This window comes from Numida meleagris, chromosome 2, assembly GCF_002078875.1.
Source record: "Numida meleagris isolate 19003 breed g44 Domestic line chromosome 2, NumMel1.0, whole genome shotgun sequence".
Classification (NCBI taxonomy): Eukaryota; Metazoa; Chordata; class Aves; order Galliformes; family Numididae; genus Numida; species Numida meleagris.
Window position 1 is genome coordinate 52449531 of NC_034410.1, and position 13540 is coordinate 52463070.

At 40.7% G+C, this 13540-nt stretch overlaps 1 protein-coding gene across 5 annotated transcripts in view; it reads right to left on the reverse strand.

Annotated features, from left to right (window-relative positions):
- TPK1 (thiamin pyrophosphokinase 1) overlaps positions 1–13540 on the reverse strand; it is a 314743-nt gene that overhangs the window by 54372 nt on the left and 246831 nt on the right. Inside the window, exon 7 of one of the 5 annotated variants that reach the window (XM_021388537.1) lies at positions 4966–5647. The exons of 3 other annotated variants lie outside the window; for them this stretch is intronic. In XM_021388537.1, the coding sequence (XP_021244212.1) occupies positions 5514–5647 (134 nt within the window). In that variant the 3' untranslated portion in view covers positions 4966–5513. Of the gene's footprint in view, positions 1–4965; positions 5648–13540 lie in introns of those variants that run through there. One more of the 5 variants, XM_021388535.1, reaches the window with a different exon arrangement.

Sequence of the window (13540 nt, forward strand, 5' to 3'; positions counted from 1 at the left end):
AGGTGCTATACAAGCACAGTGAAATATTTCCTTATATTTCTCCACTTACTTCCCTCTGAAGGAGCAAATGTCTTCCTGTTATGAGCAAACGCAGCTGGGAGCTACACACCTCAGTGACTCTGGCTGACCGATGTGGCAAGGAATGCTAAATTAGAGCATAAACAAATCTTAGATAAAATGTACAGGTGAAAACCTAGCACAGACTAAAAATTGTATGGCTCTGAAATTGGTGTTCTTCTGGTAAAGCTCACAATTTTATTTCCCAGTTTAATTTTCAAATAATTTCAGTATTAATGCTTAACTACGGAATGTGCAGAGAGAAAATACCAAACTGGTTATCTTCCCCAAATTTAGAAACCATCTGTTCTGAAGTTCTGTTTGCCTAAGCAAATTACAGGACTCATAGACCAACTAAGCACTGAAACATAAAGAATACTTTCTCCAGTGCAGGAGAAGAATGCCTTTAGCTGAGCTGTTTGTATGTTGCCTCCCATGGATCCCTTCTCAATCACCTTGGTGTCTGCATTGCTGATGCCAAGATAGCATGTGACTGGGGTGCTCCACAAAGGTTAATGCAGTCAGCAGACCAGCAGCAGTTGGTGTGTAAGGAAACAGGGCAACCATTTCACTGGCATCTAAAAGGTCAACAAAACAGAATCTCATTTTCTTCTTTCACACAAGCCCAATGACAGGCACATGGCAGAAAACCTGTGAGTTCATTGTCAGCTCTACAATGTCACTGGAAAAGGAACAGCTGGATATTGACACTGCAGGTGAAGTGATGGAAAAGAGCAGGGAGCAAGGCTGCTAATGATCATGGGCTTGTCTCTGTTAATAACCTGCTCATTTTTTCCTCAGTGAATAGAACAGAACAATTTATGGAGAATGAGGAGTTACCCTGTAATTTAATTACCCCAGGTTACTTTTTGCATTGTACGATACACAAAGTGCTGATATTAAACTCAAGCTGCTGCAGGAAAAATCCCTTTAATTTAAGCTCACTACCAAATGCTGTTGCTGTGATTAATAATTAGCAAATGGCAGGTGACAAACCAAATAGAATTATAGTGACATTTAGATTTCACAGACCTCTTATCCCACTCAGTTTTTCTAGCAACATGTTTGTCATCTTGTACCCAACCACTTCCAATCACGCAAATATACTCACTCTGCCCCCAAGTGGTTCTTACAGTGTGGCTCCACCACAGTTAGCCCAGTGACTGTCAAACACTGCACTGTTAATGTCTCACAAGCCTCAGTGATCAAGAGGCAGGAGCTGCACAGCTGACCTTGTTGTGAGGATACAGGACACTGAAAGTTGAGAAGAGGCAGGAACCACTGAAGGGTGATGTAAGGATGAACAGCAACAATATGGATGGGTGGTTCTTCCCCCAGAGCTGTCAACCAGCAGCGCTCAGCCCCTCCATGTACACTTTCCAGCCCTTGCCAATGTATGCAGGCTCTGAAATGCAGGTGGAAGAAGCTTGCTGACAGCCTGCCGATATCACAGTAAAATTCACTCCTGAGACAGCTTTGCGGTTATCTCAGCCCACAATGTTGGGTCCCTCCTTGCTGAGGAAGAAATAGTTTACAGTGGTATGTAATAGTAAACACATTAAGCCTTCATCAGTCACTCAGTTACAATTACCATTTGCATCCATTTGTCTAATCACAGCCTGCAGTAACTGCCCCACTTAAGCAGCTCAAAACCACTTTAAAGATGCAAATGTTTAGGGTAACTACTACATAATTACCTTCACATTTTGCAGCACTCTACTAACTCATATTTCTGTCCCTTTTGAGGTTTAATGTATATTAAATAAACAGAAATTATTACTTACATACACCCTGCTCATCTATGTGCTGACGGTGGCAGTGCAGATGCGAAACAGCAGAGCACTCTCAGAAACCCTGCTTAATGCACAGCTTCAGTTGTCTGGACACTCAGCCTCCTAGTTTGTCTCTGTTGAGACTTTAAATATGTTCACGTCTAACATTTAAATTTAAACGTTTAAATGTTAACGTCTCACGTTTAAATATGCTCACGTCTAACTATAAAAAAAATAGAAACTCCCCTCTTTTTCCCTCTCTTTCTCCTCTGCTTGCAAGATTAGCTGCCATAAAATTATTTCCTGCCTGTCCTGGATGTCAGAATTTGTTCTGAGTTCTCCCTTCCCATTTTCCTTTTTCAGCCTCACTAAACCAAAGATGCCAAACACAGTATCCTGAGCTAGTGAGAGCTTAAAGGTCAGAGGAATTCCAATGTTCAGAAGCTGGACCAATGAGGACAGAAAACAGTTTATCTTTCAGTGCCTACTTAATTAGCTGAATTACAGAAAGTATGGAGCCCTGAGGGTGGAAGGAGATGTATTTGTGTGTTTCACTGTTATGGTTTCATGGTTTTTCATCACTATTCCACATCATGAAGTGCTGAATCACTGTGGTTGATTCACTCAGTCCTGGGTGTCTTGTTCTCTTACAGCTCTGCAGATATCATACCATATTCTATTTCTTTTAGAAATTTAACTGAAAACTTTATGACTGCTTAAAAGACCCTGGTGTGTATCCAGAACCCTTTTCTTCCGGAACTGTCACATGAAACACTGCCTTTACACAGGTATCTGACAGCTGTATTGGTAGGAAAACACATCTTCTGAACTACAGTAGAGAAGTCACATGCAAGAAATATTTGAAAGTCATTTGTTTTTTCATGTCTTCATATTTTGCCCAGACATTCAACAGCAAAATCAGGAGGAATTCGTGTAAATCACTATGGTGATCAATAATACATAAAAATGTACAGAGCTAGAGAAGGGAGTTTTGCAGTGTTAGACTCAAATGGGAACCAGCACTGTGAAGACTGAGATAAAGGTTTCTAGCACATTATTTTACATACAGAAAAGCCATTTCAGGCATTTTTGAAGGTTATATCTCCTGCTGCAGAGCTCGACTTCAGTATGTATGTACTCCTGCACGTTTTGCTTTACACACTGAATCATCCCCTTGTATTTCACGAAATTAGCCACAAGTATGAAAATACCGTAGAGGCTAAATCTTTGGATAAATCCATGGCTTAAGCTCTCCTAGTTCAGTGAAGGAAGGGACAGAGGCACTTCCAGATTACCATACTGAGTCAATGTGTAATTCTTCCATTAATACCACAAGCTTGGTATTAAGCTCTAATGCTTTTATAAAATATTAATTCTTCAATGTACATTGGATCACATTATGACAAAGTGAGTTTGTAAGGGTTTTACATTTCAGACATTTGAGATACTTCTGTGTATCAAAGCTGTTCATAAATTACACAGGTCAGCCAATGCTCATCTTGTCCATAGGCTTATGGCTTGGGTTGAATGGGATCTTAAAGACCATCTTATCCCCTGATGTGGGCAGGGACACCTCCCACTAGACTAGGTTGCCCAGGGCCCCATCCAATCTGGCCAAAGACCTCCAGGAATGGGGCATCCACAGCTTCTCTGGGCAGCCTGTTCCTCATCATTCTATAAGTAAAAAATTTCCTTCTAATATTTAACTTAAATCTCCCCTCATTTAGTTTAAAACTGCTTCCCTTTGTCCTATCACTACACGTGGTGACAAAGAGACCCTCTCCATCTTTCCTGGAGCACCCCCTTCAGGTACTGGAAGGTTGCAAGGAGGTTCTCCTGGAGCCCTCTCTTCTCCAGGATGAACAAGCCCAACTCCCTCAGCCTGCCTTTGTAGGAGAGGTGCTCCAGCTGCTGGATCATCCTCACAGCCTCTAGACATATTCCACCAGCTCCAAGTCTTTTTCATACCGTGAACCCCAGAGGAGAACATAGTACTCAAGGTGTTAAAGGCTAAAACCTCTTAAACCGTATAATGAATTGATTCCATGGCAGACATGCTTAACTAGTTTACATGAGTTTTGGAGAACATTTTTAAAAATTAAAGGTATTCTGTTTAATGCATAAAAAATAATTAAATATAATGAAAACATGTGTTAATCTTTTTTTGGGGGGAGGGAAGAAAGGGTTGGCTAAATTTATGGAAATGAAAACTAAGATTTGACATGTAAAACAAATGCAAAACTGACCACACTTCAGCTTCAACTGACTAGACTCAACTATCCTCAACAGCAAATTATTGTAATTATTATTAAATAATGATTGGAAATATAAAACATATTTAAAACCAGAATGCAAAATTTTAAGCCACCATCACCCAGTTTCAAAATACACTAAGAAAATACCCTGAGGAACACTGACTCATTCATGCCACAATTTTAAATTCTACATTAAGTTTCTAAATTCTTAATCCAGATTCATCATACCAAAGCTTTCTATAATTGTGCTTTTTAAGCTGTATCAATGCTCTACAGAATGGAAAAACTTCTGATATTTCTTTAAGTGTTTTTCTACTTTTTTTTTTTTAATAAGCAAAACAAACCATATAATTGTCTCCAACTCCTTTGCTTCAAATCAAGAAGGAAGCAAGTGCAAGTGTTCATGCAGCTGATTAGAAAATTGTCTTACAAATAGTATCATTAAGCGGCATGCCAATCAGCAGTGATACAGTGGCATTGCTGATGCCTGTGGAAATTATAGAGCAATGCCTTGCATTTGGAAAACCTAAACGTACAATTCTAAGGTTTCTTATCGGCAATTAAATAGTCTGTCTCATGCTTAACAGCAGGAACATCTATTCATAACAGACTGTATTTGTACAATACAGAAAGGGAAAAAATCCTAATTGGAGAAGACTTTATGAAGAAGCTGTTATGAAGGAACCTCCAACACTGAAAGCTTAGAAAAGAGGAATTTTTATTAGGTTTTCAAGAATGACTTAGGTATACTGATACTGCTGTAGAAAAATCTATATGGACTACAGGATCTCTTGACCTCTATTCCATGCCAAATTACTTGGATTTACTATTTATTTTATGACATGTACCACCACCTACTTAAAATACATTAAAAATATTCAGACTTGTTAGAAATGTTTCATTGGTTTTATCAATATTTTATTAAATACAGGAGAAATCTTCAAAATGTAAAAATCACAGCAAGCACGACTACTGCATACAGATCAAGACTTGCACTTACACACAGTCACCTGTTAGTAGCCCGTGGACACACTTGCACTTGTATATAATAGACAAAGAGGATGACTGAAGAAATGCCAAGGTTGCGAAGTCATGGACTAGAGAGTTATGGGATGTTACAAGTTAAGTTTGCCTGTGAAATTTTAATTCAGGTTCTTTACCATTCATCCTTTAACTTATATAGTCAAATTAACCAAGCAGGCCAGACTTCTTCAGCAAAAATTATCTTCTGAACTGGCAGACTTTGGGCCCTGTCTTATTTATAAGGCTTATTTACTGTATAGATTTAAGCTGCAGTGAATGTGTGCACGTTAAAGTCCTCAACAGCTTCCTTGTGGGGCTCACTACAATAGAACCCATAATAACAGTTAAATGAATGTAAACATCAACTGAGCCTTGGAGATAAAGCCACAGGCTTCACTTCTGAGCATCATTCTGTGCTCTGCTGGACCAGGGTAGAGCCCTCAAGAACCTCAGGATGCCGAGAAAAACAAACACCTGATGTGTATGTCCACAAAGCACCTGCTGGGAGGCAAACTCCAGACAATTCTTCAATGGGCAGACCTGAAATCACAAAGTAAGAGGAAGCTTTCCTTCTTGTTTTTAAATCCAATGGCTAATGCCGTCTCTGGATCAAAGCCCATGGTAGCTCCTGAGGACACCTGAGCTGAGCAGGCTGCTGACAGTAGCCATGGGTTAGCCCCAAAAAGCAGTAGGAAATGAGGGGCTGCTAACAGCAGAGAAATAACGCCACCAAGAAACTGTGGCCTCAGTTCAGAGCTTCAAAAGGGAATATGCCAACTGTCTACTTAATCACCTGTGGTTTTATTTTCTCAATGTGTATTCATATCTCCCCGTAATTTGTACTTGTATTTCCTTTCCTCTCTTCAAAACCCATCTCTGATCCCGAATGTGATCTCTTAGCATTCCAATTTTCCACCTCTATTTCTCTTTCTCTTTCCCTTTCTGCTGTTGCCCTGATTCCCCCACATGCATTCAATGCCCCAAAGAAGCCACAGCTGCTTCTACAGCAAGATATGCATTTATCTATTAGAAATTTTTATTTTCCAACCCACCTGGAAAGAACATATTTGCTTAATGATATGTAATTGACATTTGCATCCAAAAGTAATAGTTTCAGAACACAGACATTACGTTAGTTGTTACTGGTTGATTAATTACACCTCAGGATGCCATAAATAACTTACAGCCCAAACATAACTTTTTACAAGTATAAAACAACAGTCAGTAATGACATCTACCAGAATTTTGTCCTCTACAGAACATTTAGATATAGCACTGGGGGACATAGTTTAGTGGGGTTGGTGGTGGTAGGTGGATGGTTGGACTAGGTGATCTTGTAGGTCTTTTCCAACCTAGCTAATTCTATGATTCTATGATTCTATGATTCTACACCAAAATTGGGCTGAAGCAAAACACCTATTCCTTCATATCTCCAGATCATATTTCCATTAACAGAAGGAACTCACGTATTACTTGACATAAGAGGGGATGTAAGGGAAAAAAATTAGTATTTTGCTCTCTTGACCATCTCTCAGCTCAATTATGACACTACTATTAATAATGAAATTAGTTTGTGTAGCTGCAGTGTGCCCTGGCAACATAGCTAGAGACAAATAAGTGTCACCAGTTTACTTCAGGATGTTCTTACCCACGTGTGACAGGAAAAACCTCAACCCCTCACCTCAGGCTCCTTCTTGTAGTCTAGCTGTGTTTTGCAGCTGCTGTCCAGGAAAAAATGCTCCTCCAGCTTTAGTAGCCAAGCACTACTGAGCTCTGTGTTCATCTCTCCTTTAATGCACACCAAGTGGTATCATCCCAGGCAATGCTAAGTAGTGCCCTTGCTGCTGATATACTGACTCACAGTGACCAAGTGGGACGCCAGGCTGCCCCCTCCAGAACATCTGCTTTGCTGGAGAATCATTTCAGCAGGCCTCACCATGTAATAAATGATGTGACCTGGGAGGCAGACAGCAGCACTCCTGCAGGCAAATAGCTTGCACAAGATCAAAAACACCCTAAGCTTTGGGAGCAGCAGCAGCATTTCTGTCACTCTGCACTATCTAGGGTCCTAGCACTGCAGTGAATAGGGAAAAATAAATCACTGAAGCTCTGCAGATAGATCCCATCTAGTGGACTGGGAAGTCTGGTACCAGTGAAGAACACAAAAAGAGAGAGAAGGAGAGGAAAGCAGAGAGGAAGAGTGGGGAATTCAGCTGTGAAGCTTTTTCACACTGTCATTGAAAATGTACATACTTCCGCAAGTGCAGTAAAGCATGCCATATAAACTATTTCAGTTATCAAACAGGTTGGAGTGTTTACAGAAATAGCTTCACTAGTACACAGATACTTGTCCGCTGTCTTAATTTATGGCCTTTTTCCGGAGTGCTCCCTCACTCTCTGGCTTTCTTTCTTTTTTTTTTTTAAGGAGTTACTCATTTTTTTTTTGTATGTTTTCCTAACACATACAACCCCACCACTTTTGTAATCTGTTAGTCCCATCTGTGACTCCCAATGTCAACAAAAACCTAGTGAAGTGAAAAAAACAGAGCTAAGATTTCACTTCTGCTAACAACGTAAACAGCATCAAAAAGATTTGGGATCCTCTTTTCCACCTGTAAAGTCAGCAGTCAGAAGATGTACAGTCAGAGGAAGAAGGTCTTGCTCTTGTTGCTATTGTTATTGCCTTCTGAAGTGAAATGACAGCGGCAGTCTTTTGAACAGCAAGATTTTACATCAGTTCCACTTTCTGCCTAACAAAATCAATTTGCATGAAAATTATCTGGAAAGTACAATTGCACACACACACATTTATATACATCTATATCTTTCCAGTATAGGTATGACATACAGCTTATCAAATGCCTTAGTGATGAAGAATAAATTATCTGGCAAGATTATTTTCTGCTGTAATTTCTTATCAAAGGAACGATTTCCGAGAAATATCTACCACTGCCCTCCAGTCTATTCTACGATGAACACTGCAGCTGATTTCTACCCTCATTCAAATTCTAAGAAAGCACCACTGAGAACCTAATAACAAATGGTGGGTAATTCTGGTATGATTGGACTTTTCTTTCTTTATTTATTAGGCAAAGGACCTGTTATCAGCAAGCAGCCAGGTGAGTCAAATCAGATAAAGCATTATCTGATTCCTGTGCTGTAAATCAGATCTAAATAGAGAAAAGATCTGTGTCCTTATGGGAGTGGAAAGAATATGTTTATAATGTATTCTGAATGTGTACTGCACAACAACAAGCATGGATAAAAAATACTTTCTCATCTCTGTAAGATGAGAATTAAAAAATGTTTTGTTTGTATCAACAAACATATGAAAAGCATGAATACATGCTGCATCCTCACAGACACAAAAAAACACTGAATTCCACTATATTAAAAGTACAATCAAGAAATCAAGTGCATTTGTTCCTCAGCTGGCAGAAGAACAAATGATTTTCAGGCTTATCTAATGCCGCCATTAAAATGAGAGTTTTGGTATCCTACTTGCAACTCCAATACGGCATCTGTATTAGGTATTTATCCTTGTCTTTTTCTATTCAGAGACTATGAAATTTCATGACTGCACCTGTAGTTTAGACAATGTTTGACTATCTGTTGAAGGATTTGCACATTTTCATCAGCACAGCAATCTAGATATGCTCAGACATAAATCTGTGTTAAACATTAAAAACCTTGATTGAAAGCCTGATTACCTTTGTTTTTATGGGGTGATAATGCAGAGAAATAAATAATAGAATCATTAAGGCTGGGAAAGACCACTAAGATCATCTATTCCAACCATCAACTCATCACCACCATGACCACTAAACCATGTCACTCAGTGCCACATCTACCCTTTTCCTGAAAACTTCCAGGGATGGTGGTGACTCAGCCACCTCCCTTGACAGCCTGTTCCAATACCTCATTACACTTTCAAAGAAGAAATTTTTCCCAATATGTAACCTGAACCTCCCCTGGTTCATCTTAAAGCCTTTACATCTTGTCCTATTGCTAGTTACCTGGGAAAAAAGGCCTACTCCCACCTTGCTACAGCCTCTTTTCAGGTAGTTGTAGAAAGTAATAAGGTCTCTCCTGAGCCTTCTCTTGTCTAAAGAACCCCAGTTCCCTCAGCTGCTCCTCATAAGATCTGTGTTCCAGACTCTTCACCAGCTTCATTGCACTTCTCTGCACATGCTCCAGGGCCTCAGTGTCTTTCCTGTAGTGAGTGGCCCAAAGATGAACACAGTACTCGAGGTGAGGCCTCACCAGTGCCAAACACAGAGGACTGATCACTTCCCTCATCCTGCTGACTACACTTTATCTGATACAAGCCAGGATTCCATTGACCTTTTTGGCTACCTGGGCACACTGCTGTCTCATGTTCAGCCAGCTGTCAACCCACAGATCTTTTTTCCCTGTGCAGCTTGCCAGCCACTCTGTCCAAAGCCCGCAGTCATGCATGGGGTTATTGTGACCAAAACACAGCACCCAACACAACATGGTCTTGTTAAAGCTCATACAGTTGGCCTCAGCCCATCGATCCAGCCTATCCAGATCCCTCCAATGCGCCTACCTACTCTCAGGTAGATCAACATTTCTCTCAGTTTGGTGTTTTTCTCCAAACTTACTGAGTGTTCACTAATCCAGATCATCATTAAAGTTATTAAGCTTTTCTGATTCCTGAGGAACACCACTAGTGACTGGTCACCAGCTGGATTTAGTTCAGTTCACCACCACTGTCCCTGGCCATCCAGACCATTGTTTATCCAGTGACGAGTACACCTGTCCAAGCCATGGGCTATCAGCTTTTACAGGAGAATACTTTGGGACATAAAGGCTTTACTAAAGTCTGCGCAGATTACATCCACAGCCTTCCTGCCATCCACTAGGTGTGTCACCTGGTAATAAGAAGAAGATCAGACTGGTCAAGCAGGACCTGCCTTTCATGAACTCCTGTTGGCTAGGCCTGATCCTCTGATTGTTCCGTATATGTCACGTGATCACACTCAAGATGATCTACTCCACAACCTTTCCCAAATACTGGGGTCAGGTTGACAGACTTATAATTTCCCATATCCTCCTTCCAACTCTTCTTGTAGATGAGCATCACGTTAGCAACTCTCCAGTCATCTGGGACCTCCATGGTTGACCAAGACCGCTGATAAATGATGGAAAGTGCCTCAGCAATCACTTCCATCAGCTCCCTCAGGACACTCAAGTGGATCCCATCTGGTTCCATGGACTTGAGAGAGTCCAAGTGGAGCAGCAAGTTGCTAAATGTTTCCTCCTGAATTGTGGGGGGTTTATTCTGCTCCCCATTCCTGTCTTCAAGCTCATGGGGCTTGAAAACCCTGAATATAGCTGGTCTGACTATTATGGATGGAAGTGAAGAAGGCACTGAGAACCTCAGCCTTTTTTTCATTCTCATTGGTAATGTTCCCCACTTCATCCAATAAAAGATGGAGATTCTTCCTGGCCCTCCTCTTGCTGGTAGTAATACACCTGAAAAAACATTTTTTATTATCTTTAACAACGGTGACCAGGTTAAGTTCTTCCTGGGCTTTTGCCTTTCTAATTTTCCCTCTGCATATTGTAGCAACATCACTGCACTCTTCCCAAGATGTCTGACCTTTCTTCCAAAGATTGTAAACTCTCTTTTTTGCCCAGAATCTCAGCAAAAGTTCCCTGTTCATCCTGGCTGGTCTTCTCCACTGGCTCATGTTATGGAGCAGGGGGACAGCCTGTTCCCATGCCTTTAAGATTTCATTCTTGAGGAATGTCCAGCCTTCCTGGGCCCCTTTGTACTCCTGGACTGACTCCCAAGTGTCTCCCAGCCAATGTACTAAACAGCTTAAAGTCTGACCTCCATCTTAATTTCACCAAGAATGGAGAACTCAAACAATGTCCCACCATTCTTTTTCTGTTTGTCAGACTTTAGGTAAAATAACATGCTTTCTCTGGCAGGCTCTCTTACCAGCTTTGTCACAAAGTTCCTCTTCCTGTGTCAAGGAACATCCTAGGCTCTTTCCTCTCTGCTGTATTCTATTTCCAGTGAATGTCACATATGTTCATGTCCCCCACGAGAACAAGGACTAGCAATTGTTTGAATTTGGCCAACTGCTCACAGAACACTTAATCTCTTCATATTGGTTGGGTGTCAGCCTTGTCGGCCTTCCCCTGATCCTTACCCATACGGACTCAACATTATCATTCCCAGTATTGAGCTCTACAATATTAAAATGCTCCCTAACACAGAGAGCCATCCTACCACCCCTCCTTCCTTGCCTATCCCTCCTAAAGAGCTTATAGCCTTCCACACCAGCACTCCAGTCATGAGAATGATCTCACCATGTTTGGGTGGAGGTGACTAAGTCATCTCCACCTAAGTCAACTAAGTCATAGTTTTACAGTCACACAATCTCTTTTAGCTCATCTTGTTTGTTGCCCATGCTGCATGTGTTAGGGTAGACACACTTCAGCTGGGCTCACCCCTGGCTCTGGAACACTGCCCCCAGGCTCATCTCAAGTGAGACTGGTTTTATTCCCTTCTCCCTTCAAACCTACCTTAAAGCCCTCTCAATGAGCCCTCCCAGCTCCTGGGCTAGAATCCTTTTCTCCCTTTGACACAGACGGACCCCATCAGTTGCCAGCAGGCCTGGTGCTGAATAAACTGCCTGCTGTGAATAAACATGTTAAAAATAAACAAACCAAAATTCCTCTTATGGCACTAGTCTCTAAGGCACATGTTGATCAGGTAGGTTTTCCTAGTGCTCTCAGTATCATTCCCTGTTTCCTAAGGGATCAAGGAAAATAGCACCTGAGCTCCCGCTCCATCAGCTAACCATCCCAGTGCTGTGAAGTCTCTCTCTACCCATCAGAAACAGGTATACCGAGACTGAAAGTGTAGCCTGTAACAGGATGCAGCATACACATCACTAAGGAAGACTGTACAGGCCTGAGGAAAATGCCTCTTGGAAATGGAGAGCAACAAGGACCGGGAGAAGGGATGATGGTGCCATATTAACATGAAACAACAGGCATTTCAATACTTTGGTGTCTCCCAGAGAAAAAGACTGAATTATGTGTAATAAAAATCCCAGTAGGTCCATACCTAGCTATGTCTTCTAGTAACCTGAAGAAGTTTGTTACAGCATAATTATAAACATTGAAGAAATCGATTTCTAAACCCCATCCTAGCTATGAGCTATTACTGTAACTCCCACTGTGTTCCCCTCAAACTGGGACAGGCAGTTTAAAAGTATAAAACTACAAAAATATTTTTGTTTTGTAGAGTGACATTTAGTTTCAGCAGATGACAACAAATCATTACTCCAGGAGTAGCAAAGCCATCTCATTAGTGATAGCAGACAAATCTTCTTTAAAATTACTGTCTTTCTAGTGAACACCTGGTAAAACTGGTGTAATTTATGACATTAAACTAAAAATAATCTGACTAATCCATAAATAACTTTTTTTAAATTAATCAACCAAAACCTCCAGAAAGGACAGCAACCTAACAGAGCCCACCACGTTTTCATCCATATAGCAGTATTTTACAAAATGATGTAAGCTTCAAAGACTTCCCCCATTACTGTAAGGCTGATCTGAACTTCAGCTCACTCTAAAGGGCAGAAAATTTGCTGAGAAATAGCTGGTCCCTCAGTAAAACTTGCCACAAAATTCATTGCATAGCAGGAGTGAGCAGAGGAAGATTCCATAACTTACCTGTCAACTGTACTTATCAGTACAAATGAAAATATTTCAATTTTTTAAACTTAAGAGACAGTCCTTTAAACATTCAGCTTTACAACTCAGTTTAAGAGAATGAAATCATCAATAGTCAGACAGCTCTCCATCCCCTCATCTGGCAAGTCTCTCATACCCTGAAATTCATGCCATATTTATATCCCATTATTTTCTTTAGTAAATACAGCCTGAATCACTCAGTGGAATCAGTGGAAGAGTGGGCAGGAAAATGATTTCAATTTTTCTCTTTTTTTGGTCAAGAAATCTTTCTCTACAAATAGCTGTCCCAGTTTTCTTCCCATTTTAAAATCAGAAAAAGTCAAAGACACAGTCATTCAGAGTTGACAAACAGACAACGTATGTGAAGCAGTTCGGGGGAAGTGAGGTAGCTTTAATCATCTGTATCACATTATTGTTTGTCTGCTGCAACTTTATGACTTGTAACTACGACTTTAGGCACTCTCAGCTTCTCCTCCCTAGAGGGCAATGTATCAAGATGGCAATTTATCGTAACTCCAAAAAATGTTCAATTTAAACAGCTCAGTGACTCCCAGTTTGAAAACATGACTGCCTGCAATATTTCAGTTTTAAATATAATTGTTCTTTTTTTAAAACTTCATTCCTAGAAACAAGCTGCCCACCAGGGATACAGGAATGCAGTGCCACACTCCACTACCCACTGCAGAAAGC